The 21,058-nt window shown below is 42.1% G+C and overlaps 1 protein-coding gene across 1 annotated transcript; it reads left to right on the top strand.

Moving 5' to 3' along the window:
* Positions 1–94: 94 nt before the first annotated feature.
* LOC132815247 (prostate stem cell antigen-like) lies at positions 95–10,214 on the top strand. The gene is made up of 3 exons (XM_060824062.1): positions 95–176; positions 5,027–5,152; positions 10,006–10,214. The coding sequence occupies exons 1-3, from the start codon at positions 125–127 to the stop codon at positions 10,212–10,214; spliced, it is 387 nt and encodes a 128-aa protein (XP_060680045.1). The 5' UTR covers positions 95–124.
* Positions 10,215–21,058: the final 10,844 nt, after the last annotated feature.

The raw sequence follows: 21,058 nt of genomic DNA, 5'->3' as shown, positions 1-21,058 counted from the left end.
ATTTAGTACTTAACATTTCATCTAGAGTGTTGTGTTTCTAAACACATGACAACAATTGCTAACAACATTTCCCCTTACATTTATAAAGCGCAATTGAGAGCATTCATGTAAACTGCGGATCAAGATGAAGACTGTTTTATTCATCCTGCTTATGAGTTACTTCTTTATTCCATCAGGTATTTTTTTAACAAATACAGACTTAAATTTAATGTTATATATCTCATTATTCAAGAATTTTTTTAAAAAAATCTTCTGTTGCTTTACAAATTTATTTTGGGCTCAATGTAAAGGAAGATTGAACAAGCTTCTGCTGAAATAAAAGCAAAAGACCGAAGGTCTGAAAGAAAATAGATGTTACCAGACCAACTTTCTCCAGCACTTTTGTTTTAATTAAACTTTCTGTTATGTTGGGAACATAAGTGATTAATTGTTAGCAGAAGTCAATGTAACTGAATTTAACTTTCTCAATGAAGTATGGTAGTTTGGGGGAGGTAGATTTTTGTGCTGTGGTGCTGACACAACATACTGCGGAAAATCAAGCCGGGAAGGTGTATAACAGTAAAGCAGGCCATTCGATTTTCTACATACAATCGCATCTAGGCTCACCTACCCCCTTTGAATTAATTTCTGCTTCCTCAGGTGGCTGCTCATTCAGTTTACATGGCCCTCAACTCTGGACTACTTTCTCTAGACCTCTACATTTCCTAACCTCAATTTCCTGCTCTAAGAAACTCCTGCAATTAATTATCTCCTTCTGGAGGTTAGTATCTAATGCTTTGTTCCTGTGAAGTGCTGAGGATTAATCACATGATAGTCATAGAGATGTACAACATCGAAACAGACCGTCCGGCCCAACTCATCCAATACGACCAGATATGCTAGATGAATCTATTCTTTTTTGGCCCATATCCCTCTAAACCCTTCCTATTTATATTCCCATTCAGATACCTCTTAAATATCATAATTGTACCAGTCTCCACCACTTTCTGTGGTAGCTCTTTCCACACACGCACCGCCCTCTGCACGAAAAAGCTGCCCCTTGGATCCCTTTTAAATCTTGCCCCCCTCATCTTAAGCCTATGTCCTCTACTTTGTATTCCTCCACCCCAGGGAAAAGACCTTGTCTATTCACCCTATTCATGCCCCTCATGATTTTATAAAACTCGATAAGGTCACCCCTCAGTCTCTGACACTTCAGGGAAAATAGCCTCAGCCTATTCAGCTTCTCCCTATAGTTCAAACCCTCCAACCCTGGCAACATCCTTGAATAGCTTTTCTGAACTTTTCACAACCTTCTTCTATAGCATGGAGACCAGAATGGAACACATTATTCCAAAAGGGGCCGAACAAATGTCCTGTACAATTTCTTGATGAAGGGCTTATGCCCGAAATATCGATTCTCCTGCTCCTCGGATGCTGTCTCACCTGCAGTGCTTTTCCAGCACTACACTCTCGACAATGTCCTGTATTGACACAATATGACCACCCAATTCCTATAGTGAATCCACTCACTAATAAAGGGAAGCATACCAAGTGCCTTTTCATTATCCTGTCTCCCTGAAACTTCACTTTCAAAGAACTATGAACCTGCGCTCCAAGGTTTCTTTGTTCAGCAACACTCTCCAAGACCTTACCATTGTGTGTAAGTTCTGCACTGATATGCCTTTCCAAATGCAGCTCACATTTATCGCAATTAAACTCCATCTCCTACTCCTTGGCTCATTGGCCCATCTAATCAAGATACTGCTGGACTCTGATGTAACCTTCTTCGCTATCCACCAATTTTGGTGTCGTCTACAAACTTACTAATCATACCTCCTATATTCACATTCAAATCCTTTATATAAATGACGAAAAGCAGTGGACCCAGCATTGATCCTTGTGGCACACGACTAGTCACAGGTGTCCAGTGATGTAAGCCATTGTAATAGTGTATGGAAATTGAACAGCTGCTGAGACTAATGGTAAAATTGTTATAAAGGCACTTAGGAATGCATTCACTGCCCTTAAACATTGAGCTTTTTTCTGACACCTTCAAGGCTATGTGCTCCCACTGTCTTTTTATTGTGTGGCTAGAAGACGTCCTTCCCCTACCACAGATCATAGAGTCATAGAGATGTACGGCATGGCAACAGACTCTTCGGTCCAACCCCGTCCACGCTGACCAGATATCCCAACCCAATCTAGTCCCACCTGCCAGCACCCGGCCCATATCCCACCAAACCCTTCCTATTCATGTACCCATCCAAATGCCTCTTAAATGTTGCAATTGTACCAGCCTCCACCACACCCTCTGGCAGCTTATTCCATACACATATCACCCTCTGCGTGAAAAAGTTGCCCCTTAGGTCTCTTTTATATCGTTACCCTCTCACCTAAACCTATGCCCTCTAGTTCTGGACTCCCCGACCCCAGGGAAAAGACGTTGTCTATTTATCCTATCCATGCTCCTCATAATTTTGTAAACCTCTATAAGGTCACCCCTCAGCCTCCGATGCTCCAGGGAAAACAGCCCCAACCTTTTCAGCCTCTCCCTATAGCTCAAATCCTCCAATCCTGGCAACATCCTTGTAAATCTTTTTTGAACCCTTTCAAATTTCACTACATCATTCTGATAGGAAGGAGACCAGAACTGCATGCAATATTCCAACAGTGGCCTAACCAATGTCCTGTACAGCCGCAACATGACCTCCCAACTCCTGTATTCAATACTCTGACCAATAAAGGAAAATATACCAAATGTCTTCTTCACTGTCCTATCTACCTGCGCCTCCACTTTCAAGGAACTATGAATCTGCACTCCAAGGTCTCTTTGTTCAACAACACTCCCTAGAACCTTACCATTATGTATATAAGTCCTGCTAAGATTTGCTTTCCCAAAATGCAGCACCTCGCATTTATTTGAACTCCATCTGCCACCTCTCAGCCCATTGGCCCATCTGATCGAGATCCTGTTTTAATTTGAGGTAACTTTCTTCGCTGTCCACTGCACCTCCAATTTTGGTGTCATCTGCAAACTTACTAACTGTACCTCTTATGCTCGCATCCAAATCATTTATGTAAATGACAAAAAGTAGAGGAGCCAGCACCAATCCTTGTGGCACTCCACTGGTCACAGGGCTCCAGTCTGAAAAACAACCCTCCACCACCACCCTCTGTCTTCTATCTTTAAACCAGTTTAGTATTCAAATGGCTAGTTCTCCCTGTATTCCGTGAGAGCTAACCTTGCTAATCAGTCTCCCATGGGGAACCTTGTCGAACGTCTTACTGAAGTCCTTATAGTTCACATCTTCTGCTCTGCCCTCATCAATCCTCTTTGTTACTTCTTCAAAAAACTCAATCAAGTTTGTGAGACATGATTTCCCCTACACAAAGCCATATTGTCTATCCCTAATCAGTGCTTGCCTTTCCAAATACATGTACATCCTATCCCTCAGGATTCCCTCCAACAACTTCCCCACCACCAATGTCAGGCTCACTGGTCTTTAGTTTCCTGGCTTGTCCTTACCACCCTTTTTAAAGAATGGCACCACATTAGCCAACCCCAGTCTTCCGGCACCTCACCTGTGACTACCGATGATACACATATCTCAGCAAGAGGCAATCACTTCTCTGGCTTCCCACAGAGATCGAGGGTACACCTGATCAGGCCTTGGGGATTTATCCACCTTTATGCGTTTCAAGACATCCAGCACTTCCTCCTCTGTAATATGGGCATTTTTCAAGGTGTCACCATCTATTTCCCCCACAGTCTATTTCTTCCATATCCTTTTCCACAGTAAATACTGATGCAAAATACATGTTAAGTATCTCCCCCCATTTGCTGTGGCTCCACACAAAGGCCACCTTGCTGATCTTTGAGGGACTCTGTTCTCTCCCTAGTTACCCTTTTGTCATTAATATATTTATAAAAACCCTTTGGATTCTCCTTAATTCTATTTGCCAAAACTATCTCATGTCCCCTTTCTGCTCTCCTGATTTCCCTCTTAAGTATACTCCTACTGCCTTTATACTCTTCTAAGGATTCACTTGACCTATCCTGTCTATACCTGACATATGCTTCTTTCTTTTTCTTAGCCAAACCCTCAATTTCTTTAGTCATCCAGCTGCAGCTCGATTTGATGGACAGGGTAGTTTCTTCTCTCTTTAAATGTTGTCCCTCCTAGTGACCATAGTTTCTTCCTAAGAGGCTTTCAGTGTTGATTTTCTGTCCTAGTTTAAACTTTCAAAGGAGAGATACACAGAAGATTACTGTTAAAAACATATCAATGTATTTTTACTCATATACTTGAAAAACATTGATTAAGTGAAAACATTATGAAGTCAACAGTGCATTATATTTAACATGCTGAATTCTAAATCTTGAAGGCAGTCCCAAACAGAAGCCAGGTGCCAACACTGCTGTTATCCAAGGAATATTGCCAAAAACTGCTCTCTCAAACTTTGGCAGTCAACTAACAAGGGCTTTGGCAGGACCCCAAGAACAGGCTGATTCCTTTATTCTCAGGCACTAGGGCCAGTATTTTATATTGTTGTATTGTCAAGAAAGGGGGTTGGTTAGCTCGGCTGGCTATATGGTAAAGAGCAAAGAGCTAATTAATCAGGAACCAGTTGTATGCATGAAGCTGTTCTGGCATAACGGGGCACATTCACAGCAGCACTGTCAGGTACAACACATCACTGACAGCAGATCAAAATGGATTAAAGTTGAATAGCTCTAAGCTTTGTCAACATATTTGATTATTTCTAACATCTGGAAATCTAAAGTCATAACATCTAGCAACCTTCTCTTAATTCCACACAACCTTAGGGAGGGAATCAAAGAAAGTACTCAGAATGCATAATGAATGTGTGATCCAGTTGGGAGGACAGCCAATATAAAGTATAAAAAAACATGATAGTGGATCTCAAAAACACTAAAATATGTAATTCTATTAAGAAATAACAAATTCTTCATTTGTATCTATGCTACAAAGGGTAAAACTGCACCGTGCTAAGGTTGTTGCTGTGTTTACTCTGTTTGCAGTTGTCCCCTTGCAATGCTACAGCTGCACTAATGCTAAAAGCAATGAAATCTGCAACCAGAACACACCGGTAAATTGCACAGGTAATCAGGACAGATGCATGGTAACCAAGGTCAGCACAACTTTACGTAAGTTTTCATTACTAATTATCTTATAAAAGCTGCCATTTGAGATCATAAGTTAAACTGTACAGTATTAGACATTCATCAATGTTGTACCTTTTTGAGGCTTTCGATGAATCCATCAAACATATAGAAAAAGAAGCGTTTTCATTCCTGTTAGAATATCCAGAAGTCCAGAACAGAAATGGGATGTTATCGGAGAACTTTCTGAAACATGAATTGGTGGAATGCAGGGAAACAAACCACATCCTCATCTTCACCACTGCTGACTGTGCAATATATTCAGGGAAATTTGTCTTGCACCAAGGTGTGGAACAGTTAGAGCAGGAAGGTGTGATGGCAAGTGTTTCAGGCATGGAGACAAAGAAAATAGAATCATAGCTATCTAGGTTCGTGTAATCACCTAACAAGTTCAACATTGGTCCTAGTGGTCGCAGTAGTCTGGCTGTCAGTTCAGAAATGTTTTTGATGTATGGTAATGTGGCTAGTCCTTTGGGTTGTGGCATGTCCTCATTCCGTTGTCTTTCCCTTAGGCATCTGTTGATGAAATTGTGCGGGTATCCGTTTTTGGCTAATACATGGTAGAGGTGTTCTTCTTCCTCTTTTTGCAGTTCCGGTATGCTACAATGTGTTGTGGCCCTTTTGAACAGTGTCTAGATGCAACTTCTTTTGTGTGTGTTGGGGTGGTTGGTTTCGTAGTTTAGGACTTGGTCTGTGTGTGTGGCTTTCCTGTATACCTTTGTGGTGAATTCTCCATCAGGTGTTCTCTGTACCATCACGTCTAGGAATGGGAGTTGGTTGTCCTTTTCTTCATCTCTAGTGAATCGGATTCCTGTGAGTGTGGCATTGATGATCCAGTGTGTGTTCTCTATTTCTGTGTTTTTAATGATTACAAAGGTATCATCTACATATCTGATCCAGAGTTTGGGTTGAATTTGCGGTAAGACTGTTAATTCTAACCTTTGCATTACTGCTTCTGCTATGAGTCCAGAGATGGGTGAGCCCATGGGTGTGTCGTTGAGTCGTTCATATATTTGGTTGTTGAATGTGAAGTGTGTTGTGAGGCACAGATCCAGTAGTTTGAGCTTGCATTCTTTGTTGATAGGTTCCCCGTCTTGTTGTCTGTTCTGTATGTTCAGCAGGTTGGCTATTGTTTCTCTGGCTAGGGTTTTGTCGATAGAGGTGAACAGTGCCATTACATTGAATGAGACCATGGTTTCTTCCTTGTCTATGTGTATATTTCTGATGATGTCCAAGAATTCCTGTGTTGATTGTATAGAGTGTCTGGATCCGCTGATCAGTTGTTTCAGTTTCTGCTGTAGTTCTTTAGCCAGTTTGTGTGATGGTGTCCCTGGTAGTGATACTATGGGTCTGAGTGGGATATCTGGTTTGTGCACTTTCGACAACCTCTATAGAGGTTTTTCATAGTGTGGGGTTGCAGAGGAACTGTTGCATTATAGCAGAATGACCTGTAATTAAAGAGTTAAATACATGGCTCAAGGATTAGTGTGAGAGAAACAACTTTTGATTCATAACGCACTAGCAGGAGTACTGACGGAGATGGGAATGGTATTGGTAGATGTTCTTCACCTGAACCTGTGTGCAACTGGGGCAGCAAAGAGGACTTTAAAGTAAATAGTAGAGGAAATATGTCACATGAGGAAATACGCAGTAAGTTGAAGGGCTAGATCCATGCAAGAGAACAAGTTAGTATTCATTAAATCCTTCATTGGCAAGAAGGAACAGAGTGTACAAGCTTAAGAATGTGCCAGAAGTTTGGATAGAGGTGAGAAATAGCAATGCATTAGTTGAGAATTATGCATTAGGTCTCGGGTCTCATAACAGTGTATTGTGAGACAGAGCTCAAAAAGAAATACCGGGTATTTGTAAGGAAGTTATTCTGAGCATAGATCAGACAATCATATCAGCAAAAGTAGCCTGAAAGATGAGTTTTAGGATTTTGGAACAGTTCTTAGAGCAGCACATTCTAGAGACGACGAGACGGGAGGCTATTCTAGATTAGATTACTTACAGTGTGGAAACAGGCCCTTCGGTCCAACAAGTCCACACCGACCCACCGAAGCGCAACCCACCCATTCCCCTACATTTACCCCTTTACTTAACACTATGGGCAATTTAGCATGGCCAATTCACCTGACTTGCACATTTTTGGACTGTGGGAGGAAACCGGAGCACCCGGATGAAACCCATGCAGACACGGGGAGAATGTGCAAACTCCACACAGTCAGTCGCCTGAGTCGGGAATTGAACCCACTGTGCCACCATGCCACCCACGCATTCTAGACTTGGATGCATGCAAGTGAAGAAATCTCTAGGTAGCAATGATCATAATGTGACTGAATTTTGCATTACATTTGAGGGAGAGAAGGGCAAGTGGTGTTTCAAATTTAAATAAAGAGTAAGAGGTCAGAGTCAGCCAAAATGAACTGAGAGAATAAGGATGTACTGTATCTCTGGACTATTAATCTGGAACTCCTGACTAATGTTTTGAGGACGTGGATTTGAATTCAGCTACTTTACAAAGTAAGAGCTTATGACGTAGGGAGTATCATCTTAACATGGGAAGAAGATTAATTAGCTAACAGGAAGGAGAAAAAGTAGTAATTTTTAGATTGGCAAGCTGCTACTAGTTGAGTACCAGTGAGGAATCAGTGTTGGGGCCTCAACTACTTATAATCAACATCAATGGACTTGAAAGGACTGGATGAATGGCGACTGAATTTGCTGATGTCACAAAGTTCCATAAGTAACTAAGTTGTCAAGATGACATAAAAATAGTCCATAAAGGAATTTATATAGTTTAAGTGATTGAACAAAAAAGAATTAGCAGATGCGTATAACATAGGAAAACGTTATTTTATCCATGTTAACAATACAAAATAACTGCATAATATTTGAATGCAGAGAGACTGCACAACTGATTAGCTAAGAGGGATCTGGGTGTCCTAATAAATAAAGAATAAAAGATTGTGCAGCAGAGGATTAAAAAGGCAAATTGAATGGTGATTTTTTTTTGCCGGGGTAACTGAAAATGAAAGTAAGGAAACTATGCTACAGTTTTACAGAATGTTAGCAAGACCACATCTGCAGTACTGTGTACGCTTCTGATCTCCTTACTTAAGAATATAATTCAACAGGAAATAATTCAGAGAAGGTTCCCTTGGGATGAGTAAGTTGGGGCTATACCCATTGCAATTTTGAAAAATGAGCGGTCATCTGATTGAATCATGCAAGTTCCTGAGGGGCTTTGGCAGGGTGAATATTGACAGAACATTTCCCTTTGTGAACAGTCTAGAAGCAGGGGGACACTGTTCCAAAGTAAGGAATCTTCTTTTAGGATTTAGGTAAGAAGAATTTTGATCTGTCATAGGGTGTTTGGTGTGTGGAATTCTCTCCTCCAGAGACTAATGGAAACTGGGTCATTGTTCGAGGATAGTTCAAGGGTGGCACTGTGACACAATGGTTGGCGCTGGTGTCTCACAGACCCAGGTTCAATCCCACCTGGGATGACTGTCTCTGTGAAGTTTGCATGTTTTCTCTGTGTCTGCGCAAGATTCCACAGGATGCTTTGGTTTACTCCTCCAATCCAAAGATGTGTAGGTTAGGTGGATTGGCCATGATAAATTGCTCATTGTGTCCAGCGATGTGCAGGTTAGTTTGACTGGCCATGCAAAATTGCCACATGTGCAGCTTAAATGGATGAGACATGGAAAAAAATGCTTGGGTGAGGGATTGGGTCTGCGTGGGGTCTCTTCGTGAGTGGGGAGTGGGGAGGGGGTGCTTGGCTCAGACACCTTGGGCTAACTGGCTTATAGGGATGTTATGATAAACTAAGTATATATTTGATCCACAAGAGAGTTGGGCAGACAAAAAATGAATCTGAGCAATCAGTTGAGACATGATTTCATCAGGCTCAAGGAACCAAATGGCCTACTCCTGCTTCAGTATCTGTTTGTGAGAGATTGGTTATATTGTTGTTATGCTGTATAGTGCTATTTGTTGCAAAACCCTGAATGTCAGTTACTGTTTAGAATGGACAGACAATCTCAAACCGATTTGCTCCAGTGTATGAGGTGAATTTCTATTCCCTTTGGACAATATAGAATGTAGAACAATTCAAAGCAGAACAGGCCCTTCAGCCATCGATGTTGCACCGATCTGTAAACTAATCCCATCATCCAACACTATCCCATCATCGTCCATTTGCTTATCTAAGGACTGTTTAAATGCCCCTAATGTGGCTGAGTAAACTACAATGGTAGGCAGGGCATTCCATGCCTTTACCACTCTCTAAATAAAGAACCTGCCTCTGACATCTGTCTTAAATCTATCACCTCTCAATATGCAGCTATGCCCCCTCATACAAGCAGACATCATCATCCTTGGAAAAAGACTCTCATTGTCCACCCTATCTAATCCTCTGATATGTAATATTCAAAGAACATCAAGAGATTATAATCCTAAATTACATTATGACACAAACTATCAAAAGATGTTTTGCCTCTATCAATATCTTCTTGGCAGATGGAAGGAAGGTCAACCAAATAACCTACTCATGTGCCCTTGTTAATGATGGCTTCCATTGGCTACCAATGTGAGAAAGCAGCCATATCTATCACTGTGGCTGTACAACTAGCAGGCTCTTAATTATTCTCCAAATGACAAAGTTAAAATCAATAACAATTTGTAAGAATCACATGTCTCCTGCTGGTGTTTTGTAACTCCTTCCTGGAATCATAGAAAAGTGTTCAGTAAAGTCACAATACTGATTAAAATATTAATATAACTGATGCTTGAAGATTAATGAGCTTAAATTATCTTTGCCCTCATCATTCTAGTGAAAGAAGAAGTAACTACTTTGACAAAGGGCTGCATTGAAAATTCGAGGTGTACTGGAACCATCAGTGTCATCATCGCCAGTGCTGGGACTAACTGCTGTGATAAGGACCTATGCAATGTGAATGGTTCAGTTACTTTCCATGAAAACAAATTGATGCTTACAGCTTGTGCAAGTCTCATTTGGCTCATCCTCAAGTTGATAAACTAGTTTGGGCTTTTAACATGTAGAATGCAGCTTTTGCTTACGCTGATCTAATTACAAACCAGCTTACTAATTTTACTTAGAGCAAAAATCCACAAACAAAAGTTAGCTGATGCATTTTGAAGTTTCTAACTTTGCATTCATGCCATGATTTACTATAGTGATCCCATATTGATCAAAATGCAATCAAATGCTACCACATGCTTACTATCATGTCACTCAAAAATAAGCAAACCAAATTAATAAAATAACTTAAAGATACTTAAGTATCAAATGAACACTTACCAAATTCATGAACAATGTCACCAGTGATTATGGCCAATTTTACTCCATTTGCAACTATTCCATAAGATTAAAGCGAAACTGTTCCATAGGATTAATGTGACCGCCATTAAATGTGACCGCCATTAAATGTGACCTCCATAGCATAGAGAAAAAATTGCTATAAGTAGTTGTACAACAATAAAAAAAGGGCAGCACAGTGGCCAGCACTGCTGCCTCACAGCACCAAGAACTTGGATTTAATTCCACCTTTGGGAATTGTCTGTGTGGGGTTTGCACATTTATGCCATGTCTGCATGGGTTTTCTCCCACAGTCCAAAGGTGTCAAGTGGATTGGCCATGCTAATTTGCCCATAGTGTCCAGGGATGTGCAGGCTAGTTGGATTGGTCATGATAAATAAGGGGTTACAGGGACAGGGTAGGGTCTGGGTCTGGGTGGATACTCTTTGGAGAGTCCGTGTGGACTCGATGGGCCAAATGGCTTGCTTCCTCACTGTAGGGATTATATGAATCATTGGCACAATTAGTTGTCATGTTACTATAGTCACACAATTGCATGGTTAAAAATATCTGTCATGCATTTATGTAATTATTAGAACTGTAATTGGATTCATGTTTGTGAAGAATCTATTTAACTAATTTTACCATATATAATTTGCGCTTCTAATGATGTGAGGTAGAATTGGTTATGCTGATGTAAAAGCTGAAAATGTGTTGCCGGAAAAGCGCAGCTGGTCAGGCAGCATCCAAGGAACAGGAAATTCCTCAGGATGAAGGGCTTATGCCCGAAATGTCGAATTTCCTGTTCCTTGGATGCTGCCTGACCTGCTGAGCTTTTCCAGCAACACATTTTCAGCTCTGATCTCCAGCATCTGCAGACCTCACTTTCTCCTCGAAGATTCTATGCTGATGTAAAAGTCTTGCCCACCCCTACCTCTGTAATCTTGTCTAATATGACAATCCTCTGAGATTTCTGAATTGCTGTAATTTCCCAAACTGAATCAATGCATGATTGACAGTGGTACTTTAGGCTGCCAAGACCCTAAGCTCTGTCATTCCCTTGCTTATCTTTCCATTTGTTTGCTTATGTAGTTTTGATTATCTCTCCCAATGTCCCTTCATATGGCTTGGTTTCAAATTTTGCTTGATAATATTCTTGTGAAGCACCTTGAATGATGTATTTTGTTGAAGGTGATATATCAATACAAGCTTTTTATTGTGGCAGTAATGAATAAATGTATAATATGAACTTTGAGTGATTTTGTTACTGCAGCATTTGAAAGAGACAAAGACTGTTTCACGTCATTCCCTACATCAACTACACAATGTTTCCTAAGGTGAATATGTCTGACCAACAAGATGGTTCATGTATAGGTCGCAAAGGTTATTCACTAGGTGTGGTGAAAATATTAGACGAATACCTTTCAGTGGTCATCACTCCTGAATATGATGATTGACAATTGGAATTGAATAGGATTTATGGTAAAAATAATAATGATAAATTAAATGCACACATAATTTTAAATAGAATTAAGAACTTGATAACAGATAGAACAACTAGTCCAGATGATATCCACCTGAGGGTCCCTTTTTCAATTACAGTTCATTAACCTCCAAAATAATTCATGTGGTCTGATGCACTTTCCATCAATCAAATAAGAGACAAGAGGACCCAGATAAGTCTAAGTCTGTTAGTTCATAGAACATAGAACATAGAAGGATACAGCGCAGTACAGGCCCTTCGGCCCTCGATGTTGCGCCGACCGAATCCTACCTAACCTATACTAGCCCAATAACTTCCAAATGCCTATCCAATGCCCGCTTAAATGACCATAAAGAAGGAGAGTTCACCACTGATACGGGCAGGGCATTCCATGAACTCACAACCCGCTGTGTGAAGAATCTACCCCTAACATCTGTCCTATACCTACCACCCCTTAATTTAAAGCTATGTCCCCTAGTAACACCTGACTCCATTAGCGGTAAAAGGTTCTTCGTATCTACCCTATCTAAACCCCTAATCATCTTATACACTTCTATCAGATCTCCCCTAAACCTTCTCTTCTCCAATGAGAACAGCCCCAAGTGCCTCAGCCTTTCCTCATAAGATTTTCCTACCATTCCAGGCAACATCCTGGTAAACCTCCTCTGCACTCGTTCTAAAGCTTCCACATCCTTCCTATAGTATGGCGACCAAAACTGCACACAATACTCCAGATGAGGCCTCACCAGAGTCTTATACAACTGCAACATGACCTCAGGACTCCGGAACTCAATTCCTCTGCCAATAAAGCCCAGTACACCATATGCCTTCCTCACAGCACTATTTACCTGGGTGGCAACTTTCAGAGATCTGTGTACATGGACACCAAGATCCCTCTGCTCATCCACACTACCAAGTAGCCTACCATTAGCCCAGTAATCCATCATCTTGTTATTCCTACCAAAGTGAACGACTTCGCACTTAGCTACATTGAATTCCATTTGCCACATTTCCGCCCAGCTCTGCAACTTATCTATATCCCGCTGTAACCTACCACTTCCTTCCTCACTATCCACAACTCCACCGACTTTTGTGTCATCCGCAAACTTGCTTACCCAGCTTTCAAGTCCTTCCTCTAGATCATTTATAAAGATAACAAAAAGCAATGGTCCCAAAACAGATCCTTGTGGTACACCGCTAGTAACTGCGCTCCAAGATGAACATAATCCATCAACTACTACCCTCTGTCTCCTTCCAGCCAGCCAATTCCTAATCCAAACCTCTAATGTATCCTCAATGCCATACCTCCGTAGTTTTAGCATTAGCCTACCATGGGGAACCTTATCGAACGCCTTACTAAAATCCATATACACAACATCTACTGCTTTACCCTCGTCCACTTCCTTAGTCACCTTCTCAAAGAACTCAATAAGGTTTGTGAGGCACGACCTGCCCTTCACAAAACCATGCTGGCTATCCCTGATCACGTTATTCCTACCCAGATGTTCATAAATCTTATCTCTTACCATTCTCTCTAAGACTTTGCCCACCACTGAAGTCAGACTCACTGGCCTATAGTTACTAGGGCTATCCCTACTCCCTTTCTTGAACAATGGGACCACATTCGCTATCCTCCAGTCCTCTGGTACTATTCCCGTTGACAATGATGACATAAAAATCCAGGCCAATGGCTCTGCTATCTCCTCCCTAGCTTCCCATAGGATCCTGGGGTAAATGCCATCAGGCCCAGGAGACTTATCTATATTCATCCTTTCCAATATTCCCAAAACCTCTTCCCTGCATATTTCCAGGGCATCCATTCTAATTATTTGTGATTCCATATTCACATCAGCAACAGTGTCCTGTTCCTGAGTGAATACTGATGAAAAGTACTGATTTAATGTCTCTCCAATCTCCTCCGCCTCCACACACAACTTCCCACTACTATCCTTGACTGGACCGATACCTACCCTAGTCATCCTTTTATTCTTGACATACCTATAGAAAGCCTTTGGGTTTTCCCTAATCCTACCAGCTAAAGACTTTTCATGTCCCCTTCTCGCTTCTCTTAGCTCCCTCTTTAGCTCCTTCCTGGCTACCTTATAACTCTCAATCGCCCCTACTGAACCTTCACGCCTCATCTTTACATATGCCGCCTTCTTCCCTTTCACAAGGGACTCCAATACCTTACTAAACCACGGCTGCTTCACAAGGCCCTTTACACCATGCCTGACTGGTACATACCTATCGAGGACACGCAGTAGCTGCTCCTTGAACAATCCCCACATCTCATTAGTGTTCTTCTCTTGAAGCCTGTTTTTCCAATCCACACATCCTAAGTCATGCCTCACTGCATCATAATTTCCCTGCCCCCAGCTATAACTCTTGCCCTGCGGCGCACGATTATCCCTCTCCATCACTAAAGTAAAAGTCACCGAGTTGTGGTCACTGTCCCCGGAGTGCTCACCTACCTCCAAGTCTAACACCTGGCCTGGTTCATTACCTAGAACCAAATCCAATATAGCCTCCCCTCTTGTTGGCCTGTCGACATATTGTGTCAGGAAACCCTCCTGCACACATTGTACAAACACCGACCCATCTAATGAACTCGAGCTATAGCTCTCCCAGTCAATATCTGGGAAGTTAAAGTCCCCCATAACAACCACCCTGCTACCTTCACTCTTTTCCTGAATCATCCTCGCAATATTATCCTCTACTTCTCTAGGACTATTAGGAGGCCTGTAGAAAACACCTAACAGGGTGACCTCACCTTTCCTATTTCTAACCTTAGCCCAAACTACCTCAGATGGCAAGTCCTCTTCCATCGTCTATTCCACTGCTGTGATACTATCTTTGACAAGTAATGCCACGCCTCCCCCTTTTTTACCCCCATGTCTGATCCTACTAAAACATTTGAACCCTGGAACGTGCAACAGCCATTCTTGTCCCTGTTCTGGCCACAACATCGAAGTCCCAGGTACCAACCCACGCTGCAAGTTCACCTACCTTATTCCTTATACTTCTGGCATTGAAGTATACACACTTCAATCCACCCTTCTGGTTACAGGCACCCTCCTTAGAGATCACTGCATTATTCCTAACCTCCCTACACTCAAGGTCCTGTACCCTAAAGCTACAGTCCTGGTTCCCATGCCCCCGCGGAGTTAGTTTAAACCCTCCCAAAGAGCACTAGCAAACCTCCCCCCAAGGATACTGGTGCCCCTCAGGTTCAGGTGTAGCCCATCCTTTTTATAGAGGTCCCACCTTCCCCAGAAAGGACCTCAGTTGTCCAGAAACCGGAATCCCTCCCTCCTGCACCATCCCTGTAGCCACGCATTTAACTGCTCTCTCTCCCTATTCCTCGACTCTCTATCACGTGGCACGGGTAACAAACCAGAGACTACAACTCTGTTTGTTCTAACTCTGAGCTTCCAACCTAGCTCCCTGAAAGCCTGTCTGACATCCTCACCCTTCTTCCTACCTATATCGTTGGTGCCAACGTGGACCACGATCTGGGGCTGCTCCCCCTCCCCCTTAAGGACCCGGAAAACACGATCAGCGACATCACATACCCTTGCACCTGGGAGGCAACATACCAAACGTGAGTCCCTGTCGCCCCCACAAAACCGTCTGTCTGTACCCCTCACTATCGAGTCCCCAAGAACTATTGCTCTACCTTTCTCCACCCTACCCTTCTGAGCAACGGGGCCAGGCTCCGTGCCAGAGGCCTGAACCTCGTTGCTTGCCCCTGGTAAGTCATCCCCCCCACAAGTATCCAAAACGGTATACTTGTTCTTGAGGGGAATGACCGCAGGGGGTCCCTGCACTGGCTTCCTCCTCCCACTCCCCCTCACTGTCACCCATCTATCTTGAACTTTCGGAGTAACTACTTGCCTAAAGCTCCGATCTATGACCTCCTCTGCCTCCCGAATGATCCGCAGTTCATCCAACTCCAGCTCCAGTTCCCTAACACGGGTTTGGAGGAGCTGGAGATGGGTGCACTTCTTGCAAGTGTACTCAGCAGGGACGCTAATGGCTTCCCTCACCTCATACATGTTGCAAGAGGAACATTGCCCTCTCTGCACTGCCATCCCTCTAAAAGTAAGCTTTCCTTAAAAAAAAACAACAAAACCAACTAAATCTAAAGAAACAAACAAGGAAAATGCAGCACTTACCCGCTAGTCACAATTGGTCTTATTATTAGGTTAGAGGAGGTGGAAGGGTGGGAGGCACTACTCGTGTAGTGCCTCGGGTGACTCGCCTGCGCGTTTAAATAAGGGGAGAAAAAAAAACCTTACTCAAGTAACCTAGCGCGCCTTCCGGGTCTGCTACCGCTTTTTTGAAAGAAAACTTTAAATTTTTAACTATTAAATAAACGACCAAACTTACCCACCAGCCGTCGCAAAGTCTTCCGAGAGACTGAGGCCTAAAACTCGGAGCCCGCGTTTAAATAAGGGGAGAGAGAAAAAAAACCTTACCCAAGTAACCTAGCGCGCCTTCCGGGTCTGCTACCGCTTTTTTGAAAGAAAACTTTAAATTTTTAACTATTAAATAAACGACCAAACTTACCCACCAGCCGTCGCGAAGTCTTCCGAGAGATATCCGAGTTCGATATCCTTAATAGGATAAAGGACTAGGGGAATGATAGAGTTTAATTTAGATAAATGTGAGGTATTGCATTTTGTTCGGACGAACCAAGGATTGATTGCTGCATACAATTCTGGTCACCCATATTGTTGAGGGGCATGGATAGGATAAATAGACAAAGCCTTTTCCCAGGGGTGGGGGAGTCCAGAACTAGAGGGCATAGGTTTAGGGTGAGAGGGGAAAGATATAAAAGAGACCTAAGGGGTAACTTTATCATGCACATGTATGGAAAGAGCTGCCAGCGGAAGTGGTGGAGGCTGGTACAATTGCAACATTTAAAAGGCATTTTGATGAGTATGGGAATAGGAAGGTTTTGGAGGGATATGGTCCAGGTGCTGGCAGGTGGGACTAGATTGGGTTGGGATATTTGGTCAGCATGGATGGGTTGGACTGAAGGGTCAGTTTCCCTGCTGTACATCTCTATGACTCTATGGCGCAGAAAAGATTTATGAGATGTTGTCAGGACTGTAAGATTTGAGCTATAGAGAGAGGTTGAATAGGCTGGGGTTTTTTCCTCTTATTAATTAATTAAAAAATACGATTAGATTTGTGAGATTGGAAGTTTGGAATGGGGAAGTAGTAACCTCCCCTTTTGAAGGAAGACCATGGTGATGCCATCTCTGTTCCAGATATTTTTTAATCAACTGGTTCAGGCATGTTATCATACACCTCTACAGCAGGTGGACAAGAACCCGGGCCTCCTGGCGCAAGGTAGGTACACTACCGCTGCACTGCAAAAACACTTAACCCATCTCTGTTCCAGATATTTACCTGCCAACCTACTCTGAGATGTTATGATATCCATGTAAAGCAAGTGGGACTTGAACCCAGGACTCTTGGCTCAGAGGGAAAGACATTATCACTATGGCACATAAGTCCCTCTACCCACAATTACTGCTCCATCTACCACTTGTGTCTGTTAGCTGTAACACACTAGCACCCATACTTCTTGAGTCAAAGGGACCAAGACTCAAGTCCCACTCCAGTATTTGAGCACACAAACTAAAGCTGAAATGCTAGTGCAGTATTGTGGGAAAATTTGTACTGTTGGGATATAAAACACCCACCTGCCTTGTTGGGTGGATGTAAAGGGTCCCATAACATTATTTTGAAGGTGAGTACAGGAGTTATCATGAGTGATTTGGGCCAACATTATCAGAATACCAAAACAGATCACCATGTTATTATCACATTAGTGCTTGTTGGAGTTTGCTATGCACAGATTGGCTGCTCCAATTCCTACATTACAATAGAGATTACATTTCAAGAATACAGTTAGTTCTGATATAAAGCGATAGATCCGTTCTCGTGTGACATTGCATTATAGAAAAATCATGCAATCGCCACACCATTTAAACTAATCATGTTATAGCCAATACAGGTATGGACAGTTTGCTTTCTACAAATGACAGTCTAAATTCTTCAATTGCGTTAAAGCCAATTCGTGTTGAAGAAACATGCTTTACAGCAGAACCGACTGTGCAGTGGCTGTGCAGTGCCTTAAGAAGTTCAATAATTATAAAAGTTGTGACATATACGCAAGTTGTTTTTTTCACGACTTGCGTGATTCCAGTTGATCACACCTCTCAATAGCTACTGGATCTCTCAATCATTAAATTCATACCTGTGCTGAAAAGGCTGAAAATGTGTTGCTGGAATAGCACAGCAGGTCAGGCAGCATCCAAAGAGCAGGAGAATCGACGGAATTCCTGAAGAAGGGCTCATGCCCGAGACGTTGAATCTCCTGCTCCTCGGATGCTGCCTGACCTGCTGCGCTTTTCCAGCAACACATTTTCAGCTCTGATCTCCAGCATCTGCAGACCTCACTTTCTCCTGTGCTAAAAAGGATTGGGAATGAAGCTTCATTTGCATATTAGAATTACAGAACTGCCCCTCCAGAGTACATATATGAACCTAGACCTTCTAGTGGTTCACTTTGCAAAGGAAATGTTTAAATGAGTTATAGAGACTGGGAAGTTTCAAATTCACATTTCTGGACTGTTCTGTGTTAATGTTTACACTCATGCACTCCCAATAAATGCCAAATGACCTCAAAAGTAATCGAAACAGAAGGAATTAACCCATTGTAGTCCAATAATCACTACCATAAGTGCAGTTTCTCATCTTATTATTGACATACATCTTCATACAGTCAAATAAACTTCCAATGAAGTATGTTGAGGTTCACATGAAAAATAAACATCTGTGAGAGGTGTGGAAAAGTACTGTAGGATCTGAAATTGTAATAATACAACGTAATTGTGCTGAGGAGACAAGTTATACATTTTAGTATAGCTAGGAAAGTAATCACATCTTGTTGAAAGACAACCACATTTCTTAATTGACAAATATACACCAATATGATTTTTTGACTCTCTACAAATCACAGGTTTCAGGCCTGGTGAAACCTTCAAGATGATCTTGAAGCAACTAAGTCACTGAAATGTAAGTGTATCAAATAAACAGTAAGATGTCAACTCTCCTATTTTGTCATCTGTCTTACATTAGTTGGGTGTCATCTTTCATAGGATAAAAGGCTGAAGGATGACTTACAGATATATATGAAATTATGAAAGGTTTTGCTCAGAATGAATACACAAAAATACATTCTCTGACAGAGGAAGAGCATAACTGAAGCCATTAATATAGGATATGCTACGGAGAAAACCAATAAGATAATTAAGAATGGTGAGAAAATGGAACTTGCTGCCACTAACAGTATACTAAGTGAACGGGACAGATGAATTTAAGAGGATGCTACACAAGTAGCTGAGGGAGAAGGGAATCAAATTGTTGTTTGGTATCACAGAATTGGAATGTGGCTGAAGACAGACACACTACTAGTGCTGGCACTCATTAGGACAAGCGTACCAAATTTTAAAGGGAACAATATTTTAGACTAAACAAGGATGTCGACTGGTTAGCAAGTCAATTCTGATTAGTTGAAGCATTGCCATCGAGAATGCACCAGGGAATTATTGTCCTGCACACAGTAGAATGAATAAAAATGCGATACCTAGAGTGTTCGAATTTCCTGCAGAGGACAGTCCCCATGCATGACAATATGTAGCTTCCAGGAGGTTCAAGTGAGACACTCTGCAAGCCCATCTGGTAATTAGCATGCTTTTTAACACAGAGTCTGAATTGTTCCTTACTTTGAAATCTCTCATTCTTGCATCTGTCAATAATAAGCACTAGACAAGAAAGGAATATATAACTCATTTGCCATTTCCTGATTCCCATGATTATTTCTGCATCTTCATTCTCTTAGGACTATACTCACTTTGGCATCTCTCTTCCTTTTTAAATATTTAAAGAAGATCTTGCTGTCCATCTTGATGTTACTTGCAAATTTTATCTTTTTCCTCTTCATTTTGGGTCATTTGGCTGTAATATTGATGCTGCATTATAACAACACTGGTTGTTATATTGCTGATAAAAAATCTTTCTTGTTTTGTATTACCGAACTTGAGTACTGCTGAAAAAAAGACGCATGTTGTTTCCCCTGGTTCTCCTCAGAATAATTTGCATGAAATATCTATGTTAATCGACAGAACATTTACACTTTATATATGGAGGGTGTCAATTGGTTGTCAAGTGGACTCTGAACAGCTGCAGCATTGTTTATTAGAATGTATCATTTATTTATTTTTAAAAAATTAATCTTTTCAGCAATACTCAAGGTCTTTCTTACACAGAAGTAATCATAAACATAATGCATTTCCATAAGAATAATCAAAGTTGTATTGACTGGAATCTTTTATTAGGAACATAGGAGCAGGAGTATGGGGGGGGGGTCTTCAATTTGAGTGACTTACAAATTCAGACCCATACAAGGGTGTATTAAAAGTAATTTCAACGATCCAAAATATGAACATATCCCTGCACTTATGAATGGTTATTTCGGATTGTCCTGCATTGTGTTCAGACTTGTGCACAAGTTGACTTGCAAATGGACTCAAGAACAGAATTCATTTGCAATCCATGGTCTGCCTATAGTTTAGCATTTAGCTTGGCAAACCTGTTCTGTCATTCATTTAAATCATAGCTGATCATTTGCTTGAATACCACATTTCCACACTCTCATTATATATGCATGAATCTCTGTCTTCTCAACGATTGAGCTTCCACCGTCATCTGGAGAACCCAGCCCCGCCCCGTCGCTCAGCCCCGCCCCTATCCGTCGCCAGCCCCGCCCCGTCGCCCCGCCCATCGACCACCCCCGCCCTGTCGCTCAGCCCCGCCCCTATCCGTCGCCCAGCCCCGCCCCGTCGCTCAGCTCCGCCCCCTACCCGTCGCCCAGCCCCGATACACCCCGGTGCGCGCCGCGTCGCTGACCCGGACGTCAACATGCTACTGACCCGGAAGATGCCGTGAGGTAACCGGAAAATGACGTCTGACCTGCTTCGGCCCCACCCACCGACTATATAAAGGTCCG

The sequence above is a fragment of the Hemiscyllium ocellatum genome, chromosome 4 (assembly GCF_020745735.1).
Source record: "Hemiscyllium ocellatum isolate sHemOce1 chromosome 4, sHemOce1.pat.X.cur, whole genome shotgun sequence".
In the NCBI taxonomy this organism is placed as follows: Eukaryota; Metazoa; Chordata; class Chondrichthyes; order Orectolobiformes; family Hemiscylliidae; genus Hemiscyllium; species Hemiscyllium ocellatum.
Note: the sequence above shows the minus strand (reverse complement) of the source record. Positions and strands in the feature narration are given on the sequence as shown.